This window comes from Amblyomma mixtum, chromosome 3, assembly GCF_055824585.1.
Source record: "Amblyomma mixtum isolate Tamu chromosome 3, ASM5582458v1, whole genome shotgun sequence".
NCBI classification, from domain to species: domain Eukaryota; kingdom Metazoa; phylum Arthropoda; class Arachnida; order Ixodida; family Ixodidae; genus Amblyomma; species Amblyomma mixtum.
The window spans coordinates 38,037,645-38,054,281 of NC_143014.1; the positions used below are offsets into that span (position 1 = coordinate 38,037,645).

Consider the following 16,637-nt stretch of genomic DNA (forward strand, 5'->3'; position numbering starts at 1 on the left):
TATTTGAAAACATAGAGCCTTATTTAGAAAGTACGTAAACACACATTGAAACTTGTGCTGACTAAATCTATCCAGTTCATCAAACCTAGAAAGCTACGCCAATGCCTCAACTTTAGGAGAGGTTATACTGTTTGAGCAATGCTTATGCAGCTGACGGGGAGCTTGACCACATGAACAAGGCCATAACGACAAGTTAATTGCCAAGCTCATCGGTGTAGCTGACGTCTACACCTATATACACGTGGTAGCCAATATAAATGCATCGCCTGTCACCCGAAAACGCATCTTCAACAGGCAATAACATGCACAGTGAAAGATGCTATTTGTAAAGTGAAGGAAAGTCATTCCAATTCCATGCACTCTAGATTAAAGCAAAATCCGAAAGAATTTTGGAAGCACATTAAACGGAATGGTAAAGAGAAAGCAGCTGTTCCTTTGTTGGTGATTGGCAGTGATATTGTACATGATGACAGCGCCAAGGCTGAAGGTTTTAATCAATACTTCAGCTATACTGACCTCAGTGATAAGAAATGATGGCAACAGACCAGTATACTGAGGTGTGATAGGTGAGATGGAAAATGTTAGCATTTCCACACGTGGCAATGAGGCATAGCTGCAAGGGTTAAATGTGTCAGAGGATGTGGTCCTAATGGCCTTCGCGGCGTATCTAAAGGTCGATACAGGATGTTAAACCGCATGTAATGTGTCATGTTTCATATATATATATGTAATGTGTCATGTTTCATATATATATATATATATATATATGAAACATGACACATTACATGCGGTTTAACATCCTGTATCGACCTTTAGATACGCCGCGAAGGCCATTAGGACCACATCCTCTAACACATTTAACCCTTGCAGCTATGCCTCATTGCCACGTGTGGAAATGCTAACATTTTCCATCTCACCTATCACACCTCAGTAGACTGGTCTGTTATATATATATATATATATATATATATATATATATATATATATATATATATATATATATATATATATATATATATATATATATATATACACACACACACAAATACATACAGGGTGTCCACGCTAACTTTAGCCAAGCGTTAAAAAATAAAATATTTGAGGTAGGCCATGGAAACCACTTACATATACCTGCCAACCGACTTGCGCAACATAGGCAATTTTTTGTTTGGCAATTAATTAATTAGCAATTAAGATAATTTTTCTAAACATGTAAATATTGACTTTAGACAGCAAATGTGAATAGCAAAGTTGGAGAGCACCTTCAGGAACCTTCATTCTATTTCTTTGCGATAAAGAAAGCCTCATGTGTATCGTTTTTCCGAGCTCCAAAGAAAGTCCACAAAATACAAAAAAATTACGTGACTAGCGCATTTGCGCGACATGATTGTGCTGCTCTCAATCCTGCGTCGTCGCAACTACCGTTGACATATCGGCCTGCCGGAGCAGTGAGGTCGTCGCACCTTGCCAGCAGCTGATTTAGTTTACTCAAGCCAGGATTGAGAGCAGCACAATCATGTCGCGCAAATGCACTAGTCACGTGATTTTTTTGTATCTCACGGAGTTCCTTTGGAGCCTGGAAAAAAGATACATGTGAGGCTTTTTTTATCGCAAATAAATTGAATGAGGGTTTCTGAAGGTGCTCTCCAACTTTTCTATTCACATCTGTCGTCTAAAGTCAATATTTACACATTTAGAAAAATTATCTTAATTAATCCTTATTAATAGCCATACAAAAAATTTCCCAGATGTGCAAGCCGACTGGTAGCTTTTTAACCCTTTTAAGCCTGGACACTGTGTGTGTGTGTATGTGCGTGCGTGTGTGCGCGCGCGCATGTGTGTGTGTGAGAGAGAAAGAGAGAAGCCAACAGCCACAGAAACCAAGGGAGCACAGGGGATTTTTTTTTAATATTTATCTACTTTGTGGTGTTCAATAGAAAATATTACTGAATATGTTATCGTTTAAATATAATTAGAAAAGCAGAAGAAAAAACAACCACGGCGACGGCTGTCTGATCTTTTGCTTTCGGGGGTATTTATGTTTACAGTTGACCTAACCTTGCGAGTGTTCATCAGCGCCACCCACATTCATAAGCAGCGGACGTAGTACATCCTGAGTTACCGCTGATGTAACGTGGAACGTCATCGAACGGCGAGGGTGGTAGCTGTGTGAGAACCCTCTTATGCTTCCTAAGGCATCAAGGCTGCCAGAACTGAGGCCCTCGTTAAGCAATTAAGCAGACAATTTGCAATTAGTCACAAGATATAAATATATATATACATACATGCACATATGCAAGATATGTGTGTGTGTGTATACACACACACACACACACACACACACACTCACACATACACATATGCAAGATATGTGTGTGTGTGTACACACACACACACACACACACACACACACACACACACACACACACACACACACACACATACTTATATATGCAAGAATATGCATGTATGTATGTATGTATGTATGTATGTATGTATGTATGTATGTATGTATCTATATATATATAGGTTGCGAAAGTATGAAGTACTTGACTGCTTACAAGAGTATATCGGTCTTCCGATCGAAACGTCGAGTCGAATAAATGTTCCTTTAACGAAGCGTATACTTCGCTATATATATATATATATATATATATATATATATATATATATATATATATATAGCGACAAATTGCAAACCTAATTTAGGATAAATTATTGGAACAGCCCTGTCTTCCAGATGAATGGAAAATTGGGAGTGTTGTAGCAATCTACAAGTCGGGCACCGCAGTGATGTAGCAAATTATTGACCAGTGTCTTTGACATGTGTTGCCTGAAAAGTTTTGGAGCATATCTCATACAATACTGTTGAGGTACATATTAATGAACATTGTTTTTTTAATCCAGCTCAACATAGTTTTTAGAAAGGTCACTCTCGCATTACACAATTAACAGAATTTACATACGACATAGCTAAAACTCTAGACCAGGGGTGGCCAGACAGGCATAAGCAAAGAGCCACAAAAGATAACCTTTTTTAGTGAAGAGCTGCAATATAAAGGAGTGCAGCAATTTTTTTTATTTCTTGCAACAAAGCTGGTGGTAACAGTCAGTCCTACTCATGTATGAATTACTCGCTGTGCCTCTACATTGAGATGCCCCATTTACGAATTTTGAAGTTTGGCTTTCTTTAGAGTCAGAAATAAGAGGGGAGGGGAAGGGGGGGGGGGGGGTGGATGCCAGCGAGTTGCGAGCCGCACTTTGACCTGTGAGGAGCTGCAGTTTGGCCACCTCCGCTCTAGATCATATTCTCTCTGTAGACTGCATTTTCGGATTTCTGAAAGACATTTGACACTGCCCCATATGCTTTATTAATTGAAAAACTTGTAGCGTATAATATCGTTCTATAGGTTATTCCTCGAATACAGTCGTATCTTGCGTTACAAAAGCAGTTCATGGTTGTTAATGGGGCTCAATCTCGGGTTGCCAGTGTCACATCTGGCAATCCTCAAGGACTGCTGCTGGGTCCAACATTATTCCTACTGCACATAAATGACATAACTGAAGGCATCCAATCTCGAATGCGTTTATCCGCCGATGATTGCGAACTCTACAAGCAAATAAAAGAAGCAGGTGATGTGCACGTTCTCCAACAAGACCTAGACAGAACTGGCGAATGGAGTGAAAAATGGTACAGAAACTTAAATTTAAATAAAACCGTCTGCATGACGCTTACCAGGATGAAGAACCCACATGTAAGTAGTTATATTTAAATAGCATAACATTAAATGAAGTTTCAGAGTACGAATACTTAGGCTTTTATTTTACACCTGAGCTAAGGTTGGTTACGTTGCAGTGAGAAATGAGAAAGCTTTGGGCTTTATGCGTCGAAATTCCAATTCCTTTACCTACTAAAGAATTGCTCTATAAGACCAATGTTAAGTCGATTCTTGAATATACATGCACTGTGCGGGGTCCTCCAGTGGTACAAGAGAGAGAAATTGGAAAGGGTCCAGAATTTAGCTGCTCGATTTGTGTCGGGGACTTACAGCAGAGAGGTTCATACAGAGAGCTTGAAAGAAAGACCACACCGGGAGCATTTGGAAAACCGTCAACATAATTTGCGACTGAAGTTTGTTCATGCGATTTATCACTGTGGCATCGGTATTGAAAAAGCAAAATATTTGCTTGCACCTCACTATATCTCTGACCGTGTAGACCACAGGTTCAAGGTACGGGAGTTTGCCTGCAAAACTAGCTGACATACTTCGATTGCCTTTTTTTCCAAAAACAATTCGTGATTGGAACAAGTTGCCTTGAAACACTGCTTGTATTATGCCAAATGAAGTTTTCTTTTCTATGTGGTAATGACCACTTTTTCAATTGTCTTGTGCTGTATGTGTTTCTCTTTTGTTTTTGTTTTTCTTTGTTTATGGTTGCTATTTGATGCGATGTTTATAGTTCTGCTGCTGAAACCGCTTATCTTTTTATACATACTCCCTCCCTGTAATGCCTGTTGGCGCGGCGAGTAGATAAATAAATAAATAACAACGACTGCTCACTCACCACCAACTCGTACAAGCCACGTATGACGCACGGGACCATAGATGGATTGTCTTCCAGCTTGTTGACATAGTAACGAAGCAGAGTTGTAGCTGCGATTCAGAAACCGCCAGGCCTGCATTAGACAGCTCAGCATCTAACCATGCAGATTACAATGGACCTTACCTTGCCTCTCTGAAAGACATTTTTTGGGAAGGCCTTGTATGATACGTGTGATAAACTTCACACCAGCAACCCTTTCCTCGGGGTTTTCATGCGTCAAGATGTGCCTACAAGAGAGTAATCCTAACAGTACAGCAACGCCATTTACCTTCATGACATACATACTTACCCCATGCTTTCAATCTTGTGCAACAGTTGATCTCCATCTTCTTTGATGACTGCGAGAAAGAAGTAAGGGCGACACTATTGAACTTGCGGCCAATTGTGATTCAAACGTTTTTTGAGGCTGATCATAAGATAACACAAAAAAAGCTATGCTAATGTTTTCGTAAAGCTGAAATGTAAGCCTTAAACGCGTGGGTTTTTAGCATTTTAAGCATGTGTGAGGAAGGAGTACAGCCAAGTTACATGAAATCGCCTGGGTAGGATATAATGAGTTAATCGTCACAAATGCCAACTAAAATCACTATAGCCAGTTACGTTGTCCAGAAAGCACCTAAACTGTTATACCATTTACACAACTGGTGACTTGCTCCTGAAATTTGGCGTCATCCTCATATAAAACAGAGAAATCCATGGCAGCAGACGCTCCCGCTACAAAGCGTAACCGCGTAACCCGTAACATGTGCCTCAAGCGCGGGCACTGGATCGCACAAAAATGTGCAGAAAAAAAGCAAACTAGGATATAAGTCTTTACCAGACAATTATTATTACAATTTTAATTCCTATGAAAGTAATTGCAAATTTTGTTAATAACAAAATAAAGATCTTTACTCGTCGTAAAAAAACAAAACAAAAACAAAAGAGGGCAAGGTGGAGGGGGGGGAGAAATGTTTCGGCTGCGGTGCGCGGTGGTGTCCCTTGGGTCAGCTGCGCAAGATTGAGGGGATGGCGTTTGCTGGGAAAACTAAGCTTCTATGAATGTTAGAAGTAACAATGTTTGTTGGGGTAAAGTATTACGATGGGCGGTTGCATTGGCACCAGAAACAGTAGACCATCGTCCGGTATTGAATCCACCGATGAAACTAACTTGCAACAAACTGGTATGGACTTCATTGTTTGCAAATTATGGTAGTGGTAAAAGGGGCAGTAATTCACAGAAAATGTTGTTCAATGACTGTTTTGTGGACCTTATTGTGTACCAAAAGAAAACACATAGCTCAAACTTAAGAGGAGGTGTCCGGGATTCAACACACAGCATTATATAGAAAGTGTAAGCGGAGGTTATATCGCCAGTAGTTTAGTTTAACCCTAAATATTGAACTTCGGCAGATATCAGGTCGATTTCCGTGCTGCTGGTTACCTTATACGTGATCTCATATTGCCCCGTAGTTGTAACGGGAAGTGGCGTCACCTCGTTGGTGCGCCTTATCTTCGTGTTTGCTTTGAATGCTTCAGGTGCACTGTCTTTCTGCATGAAAAACTCGTGTGTTTTGCTTGCGCATTCGTCTTGCCTGCCTTGTGCATTTCGATTATGTTGTTAGCCTTTCACTGAAACTTTGAGCCGAGGACATGAGTGAACACTTAGTTTTCCGTGTGGATTGTATGTTTTGCCGCAGTCATTGAAAATAAAAGAGAAAATAATCATCTTGGGAAGCTTTCAACTCTTGTGAGCTCCCAGTGTGCGCAGTGGGCGGAGTAGTTCATTAGTATTGCCTTTTCTCAAGGTGCGAAATGTGCATTCAGCTTTACTTAGAAGTGCATTAATTCTTGTAGTTTCTATAGGGAAGAACCAACCGCTCCGACATGAGAAGCCACGGTGGAAAAGCGATGTGCCGCTCATGGAAGGCCAGCTGCGCAGTAAGCGGGACGAGTTCTGGGACACCGCACCAGCCTTCGAGGGCCGCAAGGAAATTTGGGATGCCCTCAAGGCGGCCGCTTATGCCGCTGAGACCAATGACTTCACACTCGCGCAAGCCATCATTGACGGAGCCAACATCTCGCTCCCAAACGGTACTGATTGTGGTCCGCACGGACACTTCCGATCTCGGTTTGCGTACAGAGCGAAAGTAGCTGCCGTTATAATGGCTATGACAACGTATTATTAACCGCGGCTCAACGCATAGTCAGGCAGGGGCGCAAAATTAAGCACCTGGTTTTGACAGATTGTATCCCTGTGCACAACAGAAGTTACAGCGAAAGAGTTGACACTGCAGTTAGTCTTGTATCTGTTTGCAGAGACTATAGTTAGATAGCTTGGGCATTTCGAAAGTGCCAGGACTGGATTATTATTTACAAAGTTTCTTCAGTTTGTAGAAGTGACCTTATGGGTGTGAGAGGTTCACAGCAAACATATGCAACAAATGGGGAAGCCATAAAGTGGAAGTAATGCTAAAGGAAATTAAAGTGCCTCGGGAAGGCTGGCTGTTGCTTTTATGGAAAGGCCTTCATTTGTCAGCGTACTTGACAAAGTTTGGTCCTCCTTTAGAAACGTCAACCTCTCCTTTTGACTTACTTTTACTTCTTTGAGCCTTACTTTCTGTGCAGTAGACAAAATCTGTCACAGTATTTCACTTTGAGTGTTTTGTGAGCACAATACTTAACCATTTATATTCCTGTGGCTTTGGAAATGTGGTGGAAGCCTGTCTGATGGATGGTCACACAAATGTGTTCTCACTTCTATTCAATACGGCACATGTTCTCCTCTTCATTGTGTTGTACTGTCGCGATCACAATATTGCGGGACGTGGGAAAGCGTGGCAGAACTGCGTTCTGCGCCATCTAACGGCGCACTCCCGCTCGTTCTTTCTGCTCGGGCATGTCTGTAACCTCACTACCACCTTACGCGCGGCGCATGAAGATCGGAACGAGCGCCAGGGGCCACTGGCGCTGCGATAGGTGAAGTAGATAGTTGCCGCTTTCGCGGAGGATGGACGCCAGGGAAAGGGGAGGGTACTTGCAATGACGAGTAGTTTGTTTTTCATGGGAGTGCTTGGTATACCAAAATTCTTGGCGACAAGAAGTTGGTCATCCCGGCATTCAGCCTTGAGGCGTGTTCGTTCAGCGCGCATACACTTGCACAACAAAAACAGAGAAAACATAATTGCTCGCTCCCTCTCCCCTATCAAGAGTCGCTGCACCGCGATAGCGACACACTATCTGCTTCATTCATCAGCGGCTGAGCCAGATGCTGGCTAGATTCCGAAGCAGCACCTGGCGCCAGCGGCGATCTACGTGCTGCGCGCGTGCTAGGAGTGACAGTACAGAAATGCCTGAAAGGGGGAGAAGGAGCGAGGCTGCGTCGTTAGATGGCGTGGAACGCAGTTCTGCCACGCTTTCCGACGTCCCGCAATACTGTGATCGCAACAGTACTTGCAAATACTTATAGCCATGTTTACAGTCTGCAGCTTTTTGTGGTCTCCATTGTCAATTCTTGTAGTGAAGTTTTGCCATTTCATTTTGTTCCACATATTTTTAAAAGCAAGGTGGTCATTGCAGGTGGGGGGTGCCGTGGCAGTAGTCAGGCCACAGCTGATCTTTCACTTCTTTGGTCTTTTTTTTTTGTTCTGCAAGTGCAGATCTGTTATGGCAGTAGCACTGATGTCACCAGTGGCAGTTGGTGAAATTGATGTGCATGGCCATTTATTCACACACATGGGCTTTGTGAGTAATAATAATACTTGGCTACGATAGTTACAGACTGTGTGCCTTACATAGTGTGCTCATTCTTAGTTTCCAAACCTCTTAGAAAGCCTCTTGGCTCCTGCATGTTTTGAATGCTTGTCTGGGTGGAGATGTTGAGAATCTTTGCTGACTTGGAAGAATGGAACTCTAGAATATTGGCTTTTGATTACTAGATAACCTCATGACTTAGCAATTTGATTACTAGATAACCTCATGACTTAGCAACTTCTCTATGGCTGTAGCTCTGAGTATTGGCTTAATCCATGCTTGCAGGGACCCTCCTTGACTGCTATGACGAGCTTGGCAACCGGTACCAGCTGCCTGTGTACTGTCTGAGTGCACCGGGCAACCTGGTGGAGGATGCAAGTGATGCCGAGTCACCGTCCCCCGAGAGCGAGCCATGTGCAGGCCATGAGATACTTCTCAAGCTCCGTCTCTCCACCACAGGCAAGGACACCAAAATGGCTGTGCGCACGGGTGAGACCATCCTGGCAGCTAAGCGGCGTTTGGAGGACCTTGAGGGCATCCCGGCCAGCCACCAGCGCTGGTTCTTTGGGGGCAAGCTGCTCTCAGATCGGACGCGCGTTGACGAGGCTAAGCTGCAGATGGGCTTTGTTGTCCAGGTAGCCGTGGCCACTCCCAGCTAGCGCCCTCTCCCCTGCGACCAAAGTGCCCTGCTGCACAAGACTGACAGAGCACTGCACTCCAGCACATTGGCAGACGCATCATTGCCCAGCGTGTGTTGCACCAGCACCTCTGCTGCTATGTGTGGAGAAGTGGTATGCCCAGCACCCTCCCTGTGCAGTGGTTTGGGGCTAGACCCAAGGAAATGGACAGACGGAGCCTTGTTCTTGAAAGAACATGTAGTCCGTTTTTTAACTTAATGCTGCGAGTAGCTCTACGTAAAGGTAATTCGGCTTGTATGGAGACTTCAGTAAGCATTTCACCTTGTGCTTGACCTGCAGGACGCAGCTGTTTTCGCTGTATGCAAGTCTAGCGGTGTTCTCCCAATGTGTGCGTTGCCCTGGGCTATGGTGTTGAGAAGTGGTGCTCACAGCGCAACGGACCCTTAGTGCACTGATCTAGCCAAGGCATGCAATCTGGGCAGAATGAAGCTTGCTTTCTGAATTTTTAGCACCTTTTAATTTGCGATGTCCTGCTTTGGATTTAGCCTGTTCAACCTTGCCAAGGACTGCAATCAGCACTGTAGCACGTGGAAGCCTGAAAGACGTATTCATTCAGTGTTGCAAGTGCATCAGTGCAATGGCCCAGGCCAGGAAAGAAACTGAGCATTACCCTTATTTTAACTCTTGCTTTTTAAGATTTTTAAGATTTTACAGCACATCTAGTTGTGGATCAAGTCCATTCAGCCTCGCTGATTGAAACAAGCATATAGTCAAGGCAGTCAGGGGATGCCTGGCAACCATGTGGCTCTCATCTGTAGGAGGCCACAGTTGGCTCCCAGTGCCAGGTTGTGCTCAGGCAGGCCTCTCAAGTGAATCATTTCTGATAATCATTTTGTGCGTGAATTTGTGCCCATGTTGACTAGTGGCACATCTGTGCTGAAAAGTGATATAATAGTTTTTTTTGTTTTCCTTGTTTTTCTTGCTCTTTTAAGAATGCATTTATGGAGTCATTTTTGTTTGCTGTACATATGTATATGTATATATCATATACAAATAATGCCATTTGTATTTGCGTATACAAGCACACAGTCTGCTTTTGATATCGCCTTTATTTGAAGGAGCCTACCATGCAGGCATAGGATGATATAAATTTGGTTTGTCTTATGCATGTGTACTTTTGTGTTTGCCTGTTAAGACACAAATAAAAGATCATCCTATCTTTGTGCAATGCCTCTCGTGTTGTATAGTCTAAAGCTTTTGTAACAGTGCTGCATTTTACTGCCTTGCTCCTTAGGAAGAGCAGGTGGCCATTGCAAAACATGGAAGTCGACTCTTTTTAATTAATCGATGGATGCTTTGGTCCGCAGTAGCTCACTGGTTAGAGCACTCAGCTGCGGAGCCAGAGTTCCCGGGTTCCCAGTATTGTTATGGCCGGCTTTGAGGTTCTCGCAGGGTGGTGTGAACACATTAGAATTCTTTATGGTTTTCAAACAGTGCTTACTGTAAGTTAGATTCGCACCACGCTTTATTTTATGCACTCGTCCAATCAAAATATTCGAATATCCCGAAAGTTCGTGTTGATTTGAACTCTCAGACAACCGTTACGGCGTTCTCAAATGGCGCTGGCTCTGCGCAAAACCTCGCTCTTGCCACATCAGTTGACCTCATCATCGCAGAATCTGCTGCCAGCACACTACAGAAGTGCTCGCGTGGTAATGCTAAGCCCTCCATAAGAACCAATGTGTTGACGATCAGCTGGCGCTGGCGCTGAGCGCTCGCAGGTTGGATAGATGTAGCACCACGCACGGTATGCCATTGCGATGGGCGACAACGCAGTCTACAAGCGGCAGTGAACGCACCGGCGAAGAAAGCGAATGAGCGAGCGCCAGTGCAGCTGACACCTCCTGTTAATGACCTTAAAAGATTTGACATGCTCAGAAATTGTCTTGGGAGGACAGCGAAACGGGCAAAGCTGTGGCATGTATGCGTTCCTGTGGTCGCTTCACAGAAGCTGATTCTAGGCTACGCAATTTAAAAAACCGAATATAAGAAAAAAGGAACCCAAAAGACGCGGGTTCGATCCCGGCCGCGGAGGTCTCATTACATTGAGGCGAAATGCTAGAGGCCCATGTACTATATGTGATATCAGTGCACGTTAAAGAACCCCAGGTGGTCGAAATTTCCGGAGCCCTTCACTACGATGTCCCTCATAGCCTCAGTCGCTTTGGGACCTTGCACCCCAATAAACCATAAGGTGGACAAATTCATACACAAGGAGGTCCCGTAGTCGGTGACTGTACTGGGACTTCCTACTCCCTGTACAGCTTCGCTTGTCTTTCCATGGGACCCTAAAGCTAATCTGCCCACCGTTGTTTGGTTAATCTCTAGTCTTTGTACTATACAAGGTCTGTTAGAAAAGTATCCGACCTTTGGCCGAAGAAAAAAACTGGCATAACTGGAGCATTGGAAACCTAATCACCTTCAAAGTAGGCTCCTTGGGACTGCACACACTTCTCCCAGCGGTGCTGCCATTGTTGGAAGTATTCCGAAAAGGCCCCTTTCGGAAGGGAGTTTAGCTCAGCTGTCGTTGCAGCCATAATGTCCTCTCTTGTCTTAAATCGCGCTCCTTTCAATGGCCTCTTGATATTGAAAAACAGCCAGAAGTCGCAGGGGGGCATATCAAGAGAGTAAGGAGTCTGTTGAACTACAGGAGTCTGGTTTTTCGCCAAAAAAGTCTGAATCAAGTGCAAGGAATGTGCAGGAGCATTGTCGTGATGGAAGCGCCAATTTCCTGTTGACCTCAACTCTGGTCTCTTGAGCCGCACAACACCACATAGGCGACGGGGGACATCCCTGTAGTACTCTTTGGTCATTGTTTGACCCTGTGGGTGCGTACTCGTGGTGTGCCACACAAAGGGAGTCAAAGAAAGCAGTCAGCATCACTTTGACATTGTTGCGCACTTGGCGGGCCTTATTTGGTCTTGGTGACGTGGAATGCTCACACTGTGACGACTGGAATTTGGTTTCCAGGTCGTACCCGTACACCCAAGACTCGTCACCAGTGATTATGGTGTTGATGAAGTCGGGGTCACTGTTCGTGGAATCCAGCATGTCCTGTGGGACTTCAACACGAAGCTGCTTTTGCTCCACCACGAGCAGCTTCGGCACGAATTTCGCCGCAACTCTCTCCATGGCCAAATCTTCGGTGATAATGGAATGTGCAGAAAAATTGCTGATGTCCACCTCTTCCGCAATTCCTCGGATAGTCGCATGACGGTCTAGCATCACCACAGCTTTCACTTCGGCAATGACCTAGTCATTTGGGCATGTTGATGGCTGACCGGAGCGTGGCTCTCTCTCCATCGATGTGTGGCCATCTTTAAACTTATTGTACCACTGCTTAATCTGTGTGCTGCTCATAGCATCATCACCGAAAGCCGTCTGAATATTCCGAATGGTTTCCACTTGGCTGACGCCCAGTTTCTGGCAAAATTTGATGCAGTAGCGCTGCTCCTGTCGCTCCGCCATTTTCCTTGCAATAAAAAACCGACGAGAGCGCTGCGCATTGCCTCACTCAAACACTGCGGCCCAGTGACTGACGCTATCGGTAGGCGGGAAAAATTCGTGCATGCGCACGAAGGTTCAAGGTCAGCTGATGCAAGCGCGCTTGTTTCATATCCATCAGGTGTTGACAAAAAAAAAAAATGAAGTCGGATACTTTTCTAACAGACCTCGTATATGATTTTAAGCACAGTACCGCGTTCACAAAAGTCAGTCCCGGGTACACCCTTCCACAGTCCTTGTATTACATCATATCTATATTGTATGCTTCATTATGGCCAGGTTCCGCTTCTCTTTCACCTTGAGATGTTCTCCATGGGGCTTTATATATTTTTTCTTCACCAATCCACACCCCCAGGTATTTGTACTTCTTTACACGCGGTATTTCACGCTCCTGTATCGATACCGTTCCAGTATGGCTATCGTTAACACCATAATGACCGATTTTTGAACACTAAATTCGAATCCAATGTTTGCTGCTTCATGTCGTGCACTCCCCAGTGGAGATCAGTCACGTTTTTCAGCTTCAATTCTATGAGTTACAGCGTCACCGCTTGCGCTTCGCTGTTTTGCATGAATATTCACACACTAATCATGCAAATATTTGATCCGTGTTCGATTCGGTTTCGAAATAATTAGAGGGGACATAATCTCTGCCTTATATGCAGAATTGGTCATTCTCGACTTTACATTCATCAATCCCTGGAGTCGACTCCTGGCGCAGTGGTCAAGCGATACGCGACTGCCCTGCTAAGGCAGGTGCTGCCACCGGTGGGGCTTGTGCGAACAAAGTTGCTGTTCCCGAGCAACCTCTCGTGATCAATCATTAAATGAACTGCCACTTGCCACAGTGGTTAGTTTGCTCACAATCTGGTGGGCAGGTTGTGATGACGTCACAAGGTCGTGTGACCTAGGTGGCTTCTCTGGGAATTTTTCGCTCACAACGCCGCCGCTGAAATTCTGCGTGTGTGCAGCAGAGCGTGCACTGAATGGGCTGTCGCCGCTATTCCTTTGCAGGATACAGCAAGCAATCACGGTCTTTTTTTTTTTGTACATAGCAGAGGTCTACACAATCTGTGACTCAAAATGGCGTCCCTCGATTAGACAATGGCTGTCACCACCCCGAACTACTGCGCCGGCATCGAGGCACCCAGAGTATGTGTACCACTGGGAACTGCTTCACACCATTACACCGCCAGTAAAGAATACCAGAGCCGAATATATCTGTCTTCAGGAACCTGTGAAAATTTACAATCCTCGAAGTCTTGGGAACCCTCACAGGTGAAAGGCGGTCATGTGCCATCACGCGATCGTAACGTCACCAGTCACGTGAAGTCGCGTGATTATGACGTCCTCAGTCATCTCCTGTAAGAAGCTGAGCTTCCAAATATAATCCTCTTAGATATGGCTCCCAAAACCTATGAAAAAATCAAGCAGACGGCAGCCAATCTGCTATGTGCACCTCTGTACATATGGAAGGCAGATAGCCGGATGCACTTTCCATGCTGTGGAACCCAGTTCAGCACTCGTAAGGCTGTCATTGCTGCACTAAAGTCCCACCACAACTCCCCCCCCCCCTCTCACCTACTCCCTGCACTGGCCAAACACCCCCAATGAAGAGGGTACGGGAAACGAGGATACGAGTGTGTGGAAGTTAACAGGTTGGAGGCCAGGCGCAGCTCGACAACCAACAGCTGCTCTGTAAATTCTTTACAAGCGTAACCGTTTTGTGCACGGCGTCCAATGCTGTAACATGTTATGCGAACATCACGTGGTCACGTGACAGCGACATCAGTGCCAGTCACCGCGAGCATACGGCCGTCTGGTGTGACGTCCATCGTTCACGTGACCCTGAGCATGGCATCACCGTGCCTATGAAGCCATCCGAGCGCGCTCCCCGCTCGCTGATTGCCTGACTCTTTTAATGCGTGAGCATTAGAGGAGATATGTCGGGGAGAAAGTGAAACCCTAGGAGTTAATGATTGGTGGCGAGAGGAATTGCCCGGCAAGAGCAATCTGGGTCGCACAAACCCCACCGGTGGCAGCGCCTGCCATGGCAGGGCAGCGGGGCATAGCTTAACCGCTGCGCCAGGAGTAGTATGAGGACTCCCAAGGATCTATAAATGTAAAGTAGAGAATGGCCGATGTCGCAGCATTAAAAGAAGGTTACGAGAACGAGGACGCCAAGAACAAACAATAAAATAAATTAAAAAGAAATCGTTGTGTAGTCATGACAGTAGTTCGTAAGAGCGACGCTCATGCATTTCCGTCGTGTCGCCCAAGTAAGCATCACTGAGTTTTTTTCTAAGGCGAAAGCTTTATATGGCCCAGTAGCAACTAAATCTGGCAGCGGCGGCGCTGAGGAAAAGTGGTCCTCCCAATGACATTATCAACAAGAAAAAAAAATTTTTCAGAAGATGGGGGAAATTGAAGTAAGGATCTTCAGGTTTGGTTGGTTTATGGGGTTTAACGTCCCAAAGCGACCAAGGCTATGAGAGACGCCGTAGTGGAGGGCTCCGGAAATTTTCGACCACCTGGGGTTCTTTAACGTGCACTGACATCACACAATACACGGGCCTCTAGAATTTCTCCTCCAAAGAAATTCAACCACCGCGGCCGGGATCGAACCCGCGTCTTTCGGGCCAGCAGACGAGCACCATAACCACTGAGCCACCGCGGCGGCGTAAGGATCTTCAGATTGCAAGGTGAGCCCACGCAACCCATAGGCCACAAAATCTCATTGCTGTTTGGTGTATAAAAGCGAACTTAGTGTATGCGTTGCCTTATGACTGTATGCTAATATGCTAATGAGTAAGCGTGTCATTAGAAAGGAAGAGAAAAATATAAATAAAAAAATGTTTTTGCCTTCAAAGCACACACATAGTCTTAAGTGCCCTCCACAAATTTTAAAATGTTACTTTCATTCTTGCTGCTATTTACCAGCAAGCAACAAGTTCCTCCTCCTTTGTAGTAGCAGTAAAAATAAACAAGCAAAATTAGTGTATGATAATTTCCAAGAAAACACCGAGATCAGTTACATTGGAAGCATGCTCTGAAAGCTAGGGATTATTTGTGTGTCCAGCTTGTCATGCAGCACACTGGTTTAGTTTTGCAGAAAGCCATTTCATAGCTCTTAGAGCTTGTGCTATTATCTAGTGAGTATGATCAAAATCTCACCGTTACATCCCCTATAGCTTTCAAAATGGTGGGACTCAGCGTTAGCATGTTTTATGGAGGTGGTCGAAAAATGCAAGCAGATTGAGGTGCCTTTCAACCCAAGATCAAGCACTTCAAAGCACTTCTTGGCACTCGTAGCAGTGCAATGAATGGACAAGAACATCCATTTGGGCAACAAGGGCACCAATTTTGTGTGCTCTGCAGTCTCACAATTTCCTTAATATCAGATATTGTGCAGCACACAGCCAGAAGTTTGGAATGCAGCAAATAATATTTAAGTCATGGTTCCAGGCTGGAGTTACCATATCCTGATTGTCTGTAAAAAAATTGGTGCCAATTTACACTCCAGGTCTCAGGAGGATAAACACACCCTTTGTGAGGGATGAAATTTTATGAAGTTTCACATGCATAAAAATGGTAAAATTGCACTCGGAATGACTATATAAATTAAATTATGTCAATAGACCTCTCCCGGCCTACGTCATCAACGCACGTGTTTCTGGTCCGATGGGCAAAACATGCGCCGTACCAGGTGGGAGAAGAAAGGCTGACAGGCGTTTCGAATCAGGGAACAAAGCTGGTGGGGCAGTGCTCGGCACCTGAAAAACCGGTTCAGAACCGAAAGTCGACGATTTTGCCCATCGGGCCACACCTTTTTGACGTCACACTGTTTACATCAGGGAGAGGTCTATTTCAAGCAGTTTCCAGTAATGGTTTCAGAGAAAAAGTGGTACACATTTCTACTAACGACTTCATAAAAGGACCTCAAATGTAGTACATATTCGTTTGTGTCCCTTCGACACCTACACAATTTTTCACGAGGAATGTAAAATCCTTGAACAACTATTACGAGCATTCCACTAATGGACACGGGTAAAAATCTCAAAAAAGTTTTAAATTTTTTTTTTTGCACCAAGATGGCCT

General features: G+C 44.8%; 2 protein-coding genes across 9 annotated transcripts in view; one reads left to right on the top strand and one right to left on the bottom strand.

Moving 5' to 3' along the window:
- Positions 1–16,637, bottom strand: part of Mms19 (MMS19 nucleotide excision repair protein) — a 67,736-nt gene that overhangs the window by 34,362 nt on the left and 16,737 nt on the right. For 5 of the 7 annotated variants that reach the window (XM_089578750.1, XM_089578748.1, XM_089578754.1 and 2 more), the window contains exons 2-4: positions 4,895–4,943; positions 4,729–4,832; positions 4,567–4,655 (exon numbers count right to left, since the gene is read on the bottom strand). In XM_089578750.1, coding sequence (XP_089434876.1) covers positions 4,567–4,655; positions 4,729–4,832; positions 4,895–4,943 — 242 coding nt within the window. Of the gene's footprint in view, positions 1–4,566; positions 4,679–4,728; positions 4,833–4,894; positions 4,944–5,235; positions 5,391–16,637 lie in introns of those variants that run through there. The other 2 variants (XM_089578749.1, XM_089578753.1) reach the window with 2 other exon arrangements.
- On the top strand, positions 5,536–10,203 carry LOC149349719 (ubiquitin domain-containing protein 1). 2 transcript variants are annotated; one of them, XM_089578757.1, is made up of 3 exons: positions 5,536–5,768; positions 6,442–6,678; positions 8,623–10,203. In XM_089578757.1, exons 1-3 carry the CDS (start codon positions 5,687–5,689, stop codon positions 8,994–8,996), a joined length of 693 nt encoding a protein of 230 aa, XP_089434883.1. In that variant the 5' UTR covers positions 5,536–5,686; the 3' UTR covers positions 8,997–10,203. The 2 variants fall into 2 exon arrangements, with proteins under 2 accessions (XP_089434883.1, XP_089434884.1); XM_089578758.1 differs by having other exon boundaries at positions 6,451–6,678.

Coding starts and splice junctions, on each gene's coding strand:
- LOC149349719 (XM_089578757.1), top strand. CDS start 5,687: ATGGGCGGTTGCATTGGCACCAGAAACAGTAGACCATCGTCCGGTATT. Junction 5,769..6,441: donor AACTAACTTGCAACAAACTG/GTATGGACTTCA, acceptor TAATTCTTGTAG/TTTCTATAGGGAAGAACCAA. Junction 6,679..8,622: donor CAACATCTCGCTCCCAAACG/GTACTGATTGTG, acceptor CCATGCTTGCAG/GGACCCTCCTTGACTGCTAT.